This window comes from Myotis daubentonii, chromosome 13, assembly GCF_963259705.1.
Source record: "Myotis daubentonii chromosome 13, mMyoDau2.1, whole genome shotgun sequence".
NCBI lineage: Eukaryota > Metazoa > Chordata > Mammalia > Chiroptera > Vespertilionidae > Myotis > Myotis daubentonii.
Window position 1 is genome coordinate 62,303,744 of NC_081852.1, and position 7,729 is coordinate 62,311,472.

The following is a 7,729-nucleotide window of genomic DNA, read 5'->3' on the forward strand; positions in this document are numbered from 1 at the left end:
TAACTAGATGCCAGTTCACTTCCTCCACATGCAAGTCTACAGCTTCTCAACAGCCTTCAAGGTCTTTCATAGGGAGCCCTACACAAGGTAAGGACAGAATGGGAAGGGGAGGTGGGTGGTGGGAGACTGGTATTTCTACTGTGTCTTTTTATAATGTGTGGGTTTTGAAGTCAAGGAATATAAAAAGAATTTTTAAAAACTCCTTTGGTGAACTATAATCATATACATGAAAGCGTATAAAACAAATACAACATAATGGCTAACTACAAAGCAAATTAATACATCCTGTGTTCATACCAGTGTAACCAGTCCCCACGGCCAAACCTGGGCCTTGTGCATGCACAGCCCCCATGCCCTTTTCATCCACACCAACCCCTCTGCTGGTTCCCACGGTCACCTTGCATGGTAATTCCTTTCTTTTCCTCAGTTTTTCCCAACTTGGGAGAAATCTGAATTCATTACATAGTTTAATAAGGTTTTTCCAACTTAAAACTTACAAAAACTAAAGTCAAGTTAAACATATTTGCCTCCTTGTAATCCTATAATTTGTAAAGATAGCAATAATCTGGGTGAATAATTTTTAATATGTGAGAACACAGAGCAAGAGGAAAAATAATTTACCAAGTTAAAGATCCTATTTTTATCTCCTTTAAGTTTATCAATAGATTTACCTGAAAACAGACATATACAATTCACACCTGTGGAGTTCTTTTTTACTTTGATAGAAACAATGACAAAACTAAACAAGCAATAAGAAGAAACCAAGAATATAAGAGACAAAAAGAGACAACACATTCTACTCTCTCTTCCTTGCTAAAAGCTTCACAACATTATTGTGGGTTAAAACCTCAGGAACCTCACCCAGAAAATCTTAACGGTGATTTTAGCCCTAAAAATCATACTAAAAGTTAAGGTCAGTATTTAAATTACAACCAAGTCTCTGAGTCGATATTTGATAGGCACTTGCTTTATACCTAAAGTTTAAAATATACTACATCACTATATTTATTATATGTTATAATACTCTTATGACTTTAAGGAGATAATCAGCATTGATAAACATATTGGTGAGCTACATTAAATGCTGAGAACATTTTTTAAATATTTAAAATTTTTAGTTTAAGAAAATCTGATCTAGCCATTCATATCTCCTGCAAATTCCTAAAAAAAAAACACCAAAAACCCAAACTAAAAGAAGTATGATTTTATAATTGTGAGACATAAATTGGTAGAATATTTTGTATTCCTGTTCATCTATTTTTATTGGCAAGATAATTGGTTTCGTCTTCTTAAATGAGTTTGCTGAGTGAGCCTCGGAGTACTAACTCACCTGACTGGAAGCACTGGGATCTTCGGAAACCGGAGAAGGCATTTCAAAGGGGGCGGGCCACGACGCCCCGTCCGAGTCACCTGTCTGGTCTGAACTGGATGATTCCCGCTGCTCTGCAGCAGATGGGACGGGCTGCGCGGCTCCATCGCCATTGATACTGGCCAAATCAGAAATAGAAAAATACCACACTGTCACTAGGGGTCAGCTCATGCAAGTCTACTACCTTTTAAAACCAGACTCTATAACCAAGCATAAATCTTACTTTTAAAGAAAAGAAATATAAGACATTGAAATGTAAACAATATCATAGTGGCAAACCTTAAATTATTATTTTTCCTGGCTTCAAATTAAATTTTAGATCAGAATTTAATTTTTCCTCTTTAAGGTAAAATAAACAAATAGCCAAGTACCTGTAATATAAAAACTTGGAAAGAATAGCCTTTTGATACCAATGCTCTTTGCTCTTTTTCTTCCTCTGCCACTTCTGATCAATAAGTCTCTGATAAAACTCTTTCAGCCACGTCCAATCACCAGTCTGAATAACATAAGAAATTAATCAATACAACAAACATGTAGTCAAAACAATTTGTTACCCATTACTCTTTTTACAGGAAGTACTCTTTACTTTTTGAATACTGTTTCAGAAGTACGTATTCAATGTAAGTCACCATAACTTATCTTCCTTTACCAACACATTGCAGGAATAGTCTTTAAATAATAGCTATGGGACTGGTAGGACCATGAACTACAGTGCATACCAAGGTAAGTACAGACATGGAGAGTAAGCCTTGGGAAATGGTAACATGGTTATTTTGTGCAAAAGCATTCATCATTTATACATTGGGGGGGAAACAGGCATTTATCAACATTGTTTGAGAGGCACTGCTTTAAGTGAACCAGTTAATTATAATAATTATATATTCAGAATAACAACAACATTTTCCACAATTCCTGGCAGCCATGTTTCATGAGAATCTCTTTAAAGGAGACATGAAAGGGTTTTTCAAAAATTTAACCTAGTCCCTTAAATTTCAGACTTTTCACCACTTTTTCATTGGCTCCATTCTTTTCCTTGCAAGAATCCTGCTGGCTGGTATCAGTAAGTTTCTTGCCAATTCTCTCCTTTCCACTTGTTATTCTCTGTGAGACCCGGCTTCTGGCTGCTGAAGTACTCCTTTGTTTCCACTTTGGCCTTTCTTGGAAACAAGTCATCTTTCTGGTGCCCTCAGGCTGCTGAAATGCTGCGTGCAGGTGGGTTCAGAGTCCTACCTGGGAAGACCTCATAAAGAGCTCCTGGATGTCCAGCTCGTCCAGCAGGAGGGTCCTCCCGACACGGTGCACGGCCATGCTCACGTGGGACTTGCTGTAGGGGATCTTCAGGAGCTTTTTTATGTTCTTAAGAAAATGAAGAGGAAAGAGTTTAGAAAGACCTTTTTCAGTGTGATTCCATTTTTAACTTCATTCCATTTTAAAGCATAATAAACCTTATTTCGCTAAGGTTATACAAACTGTACTTTCCTCAGAAAGCTAAATGCAAACACACGAAAGACAGCTCTTCCAAACCTCAATCACCTGCACTTTACAAGTCATCCTGTTAACCTAGCTGACGGTCACACTTGCACCAACCTAGGCTTTCAGCATATCAGAGAAAAATGACCAACTAAGGAGCCATCGATTTTGCCAGAAGCATCACATCTCATTCTCAATTGGTAACATACAAAATCATCCCGAACACTCTAATCACTCGTAACTGCTCTTTCTAAAAAATATAACCATCAACATTGGTATTGTTACCACTGCCAGTGTTTTGGGGGTTATTCCTTCCTCTCTGAAGGAGAGGCATTTGATAATCAGACAGTGGTCTCATTTCATCAGGTTTTCAAGGTCCTGCACAGAGCAGGGGTAAGTGCCCAGCACCGATGGTCTCCCCATCAGGACACTTACCTCAGAGTCAGAGACAACGTCCACATCGTTGCCCACGGAGTCAATAAAGTCGTACGCCATCCCAAAGCTAACGGAGGGAACGAAGGCCACAAAGGTCACGCTCATAGTGATGCAGGTAGAGTTTATCACAGATAATGTCAACTTCAAGGACACAGTTCCCACATTCTGACATCGCTGAAATCAGCATGCCTCTCACCATTACAGCTGGCTAGTTTTTCCTTCTTAGTGGCATATAAAATAATGGTGTTACTTAAAATCAGTGGCATCTTAAATCTGATAAAATATAGTAATAATCATTAGGAGCAATTAATAGGAAACACCTAGAATAAAAACAATGAACAATTCTTTTCATTTTTGTAATCGCAAAACCCAAAAAATTTCCAAGAGAAAATAGTTCAAGATGTTATTCTTTTTAGGTAGAAAGGTAGAAAAATAGAAACAAACATTTATCAGGATTTGAGTCTGGGACTGTGTTCCTAGCGATATACAATATGACTCTTTTAAAGTAAATATGGGAAAAACAAATACCCCCGGCTCCAATTCGGCCAGGAGAAAAGAAAAACAATGTCGTGCCAGATACCACATGAGCACATCCATAACCCACTCGCCTGAAAAGCGTCCCTGTCCGCATTTCTGTTAGGAGCCAGGAGACTTACCTGGGACCACCTCCCTTCAAAGTGCGCTCTGATGGTTTACTCTGTGGGCTGGGCAGGCTACTTACTTAGCATTCTGAGCTTCAGTTTGTCCATGCGAAAATTAGGTAATAGTACCCAACTCAGAGGTTGTTGTGAGAATTAAAAGGCATCAACGTATAAAGTACTTAACACAGTGTGTGCACAGTCAATATCATTACCATGTAAATCACCTTATAACATTTTTGTGATTGTTGTCAATCCACACCGAGGACACCTTTTCCATTGATTTTTACAGAGAGTGGAAGAGACAGAGAGAAACATTGATGTGAGAGAGACATTGATTGGTTGCCTCCCGCACGCACCCCGACTGAATCAAGCCTGCAATCGAGGTACCTGCCCGTAACCGGACTCCTTTAGTCAGAGGGCAGATGCTCTAACCATTAAGCAGCCCGGCTAGGGCTCACCTTCTAACATTTGTGTTTGCATACCATAATTTACTAAGCCATTCTTCTAAAAGAAGATACACGGACTACTTCCAACTTTTGCTAGTAGAAATATTGCTACAGACACCATTTTGTAAATAGAACTTTTACCTCGAGTGGCATTAGGGTAATTTCCAACCTACTGGCTCATAAGGTATTAATGTATGTATGGCTCTTGCCACATGTTGTATGGAAATACTTTGGGTTCAATCACTGAGAGGAAGAAGGGCCCCACACATTCAATGGTCTACAAGAATGTGGACGTTCATGCATTATTCTCAGTAAGACCCAGGTTACTCTCTCAAGTACCACCAGCAGCATTTCCAGCAAGTGTCACAGTCAAGGGTTCAAGCCACCCAACCAACATGCTGGCTTTCCGCATTAGGCCTTTTCAGACCCGACAACCCCACACCATTTAACACGTTAAGCGCCCAGTCAGTCACCGGTGACTGACACTATACTTTCCGCCCGGAAGACAAAACAGGCTGGGCGCTTAATGTGTTAATGAAAAACCCCACAGGACGGACCAGGCCACCTTAAGGGTTTTCTTCTTCGGCCGCCACCCTAAGGCTCCGTGTTCACATATGCAAAAGGCATGGACGCTGGCTAAAAACAAAACATCTGATGGAAGTCTAGGGGTCAGAATTCAGCTGTGTTCAGACGTGGCGCAGACCTGAGACAAGCATGTGCCGTCGGCATCTTCCGATGACGACATAACCCTATTAGCAGGGGGAAGACGGGACCCCGGAAGTCAAATAGGACCTTTCCCCAGAGAGAGACCGCACGCAGTGGAGGAGCTGACGATTAAGCGGAAGAGCAGGTGTCAGCGTTCCGGGCGGGGCAGAGGTTGGCGGGCCCGGGGAAGACGCCACCCACCGGCACTCACCTGGAAAACGGCTTGCTCTTCTTACTGGTGCCCAGGATGGCGGTGCCCGCGGGCCCCAGCTTGGCGCTCTCCCGTAGCCAGTTGGCAGGGGGCAGTTTCAAGTCTGTCTTCTCTTCCAGGCGCGCGAAGGCTGCCCGAGGGGGGGCCGCGGAGTACTTCACCACGGCCCGGCTCTTCACCTCGCTGCCCCCGAGGAACAGCGCGGAGCCCTGGGGGACACAGGCACCCGCGGAGTGAGCACTCCCGGGGAGGAGACACCCCACCGTCTGACAAGAGGCAAGAGCCCATCGGGACGTACGACAGCGCGGAATACGCTGTCCCATTTAGCCAGCTCCTTTTTCTTTTTCTTGTTTTTACATAACCTCAAAGAAAAACCCGAGTGGAGGAGTGGGAGGGTGACGGCTGTCGGCTGGGGAACCGGCCAACCAGCCTACCTTCTAAACGTTATTCTTAGAAACGGGAGAGGCAGGAGCCAAGGGGCGCGATGCTATCCCGCCAACTGAACGCATCTGCTAAAACCTCTGTTCGGCGTTAAAGAGGCGTTTACATTTCGGCAACACACGCCAGGTAGGAAGTAGTTGATTTTCAAGCAAACGTTTACTAATGGACCAACGGCACCTGCGAGGCCGGCCCGGGGCCCGTCTAGAGCCCGACAGGCACCCTGTCTTTCCCTCCACCTTTGCACCACTGGGTCGCATTCTGGAACCACATACAGGCGTCCCCCCGCCACCCCCAGCCCCCAAATACACACACGCTTTCACAGCTGAGAGCTCATTTGAAAATGGCATGTATGCTGACCAAGGGCGCCTGTGTAATTATTTAGTGTGTGCGCACACTTTGGGGTTCACCCTGTATTTACATGCGCGCCCTGACAGCAGTGTCTGCCTCCCCCACCGGCCACCGCGGGGGAGGCGGCTGCCTCTGATGCGATGACTGGCGAGGACACACCTGCATCCCCGACTTGGGCAGGCGCGCCGGCTGCACTGCGTCCCGGGGCTGCCGGGAGGCGCGGAGAGGGCGCCAGAGGCCGCCGGGAACCGTGACATCCCTCCCGGCCGAGGGGGCCCACAGCCCCGCACCCGCGGCCCCGCCGCCCCGCGGCCCCGCGGCGGACGCACCTGTGCACAAGGTTCCTCGGACTCGCCCTGGGACAGGAGGCTGAGTCCTCCGCGAGCCGTGGCGCCGGCCGACGGAGCCTCGGCCCCGGCCTCCTTGGAGTCCCCCATCACCCCGGTCCAAGGGAGACGAGGCGAGGCAGAACCCGCGCAGCCGCCACAGGAACCCGGGCCCAGCGACGCCGCCGCACAGCAGAGCGCGCTCCAGGGACGCCCCCCACCCCACACTTCCGGTCTCTCACAGGAAGGAGTTGCGGCGGTGCGTCCACGTCTCGCGAGCTTTGCGCGCGAGGCCCGGCCCCGCCTCCCCCGGTGGCGGCCACCTTCGCGGCGGGGCGGGCGCTGTAGTGCGCCTGCGCCTGTCAGAGCCTCCGCGGAAGACCACTTCTCGCGATAGCTGACCTCCAGGCTCCACCCCTTGCCAACGGCTGGTCTTTGTTGACAAATAGTTCCTAGCGCTCGGAGTCGGTGCTCGGTCGGCGTCGCCGAGGTCCTCGCCGCGTGGGAGGGGGCGCGCTGCTATCGGCGTAGCCCGCGGCTCCGAGCTAGACAGTGTGCAGTGTTAGCCGCTCCCAGCCTCGTGCCTCCTCGGGTTGCACGGGCTCGCGGAGACGCGCGCAGGTGAGGGGCGCTCCGGCTCCAGCCGCCCCGCCTGCGCGTCCCGTCCCCGCATCACAATGCCCGCGTGGCCGCAGTCCCGAGGGTGGCCGCGGCGCCCAGCTGCGCAGAGGGGGCCTCCGCCTTCCCTGAAGGCACGGGCTTCAGAGGCGGAGGGTTCGCAGCGCAGTGACTCGAAGCACCATTGGGGAGCCCGCTGTGCGTCGGCCCCGGGAGCTAGCTGGCCCCGGGCGGTCCGGGCGGTCCAGGGGCTGCTCCAGCGCCGCGGTGCCTGAGACACCCGGGGGCGAGGCGACAGGCCGCCGAGGACGGGCCGAGCGGCCGCGTGGCTCGCAGACCCCAGGAGCGGGGCCAGGGCTGAGAGCGGGGGTGGAGCACTAGCCCGGGCCGCTGTACGGCTGTGCAGGTGCAGGGCGCGCGCAGCCTCGGCTCCGCACCCAGGGTCATACCGAGGGTGGGAGAATGCAGCCACGTCCTTCATACAAATTCGCTTGCTTTTGCATAAAATGTTGGAAGTTGTTTTTTTTAAATTAGTTTCTCTTGCAGTTATGTGGCTTTCTCCATTACATTAGGCCCTGGTAACTCACTGTGTACATTCAGAAATCCTTGTGACTGAAGAAGCTCCACGGACACACTGTTTTCAAACGTAACAGAACATTTTTATGAATTATATCTAACAAGGAATTCGATACAACAGTACATTTTGTAGGAACGTCAAC

At 48.4% G+C, this 7,729-nt stretch overlaps 1 protein-coding gene across 5 annotated transcripts in view; it reads right to left on the minus strand.

Moving 5' to 3' along the window:
* Positions 1-6,638, minus strand: part of EDRF1 (erythroid differentiation regulatory factor 1) — a 29,419-nt gene extending 22,781 nt beyond the window's left edge. For 2 of the 5 annotated variants that reach the window (XR_009448289.1, XM_059661755.1), the window contains exons 1-6: positions 6,396-6,637; positions 5,278-5,486; positions 3,275-3,341; positions 2,600-2,725; positions 1,741-1,865; positions 1,331-1,487 (exon numbers count right to left, since the gene is read on the minus strand). Coding sequence is in view for 4 of the 5 variants with exons in the window: in XM_059661755.1 (XP_059517738.1) it covers positions 1,331-1,487; positions 1,741-1,865; positions 2,600-2,725; positions 3,275-3,341; positions 5,278-5,486; positions 6,396-6,503 (792 nt within the window). In the remaining variant the exon portion in view is untranslated. Of the gene's footprint in view, positions 1-1,330; positions 1,488-1,740; positions 1,866-2,599; positions 2,726-3,274; positions 3,342-5,277; positions 5,487-6,395 lie in introns of all 5 variants that reach the window. The other 3 variants (XM_059661756.1, XM_059661753.1, XM_059661757.1) reach the window with 2 other exon arrangements.
* Positions 6,639-7,729: the final 1,091 nt, after the last annotated feature.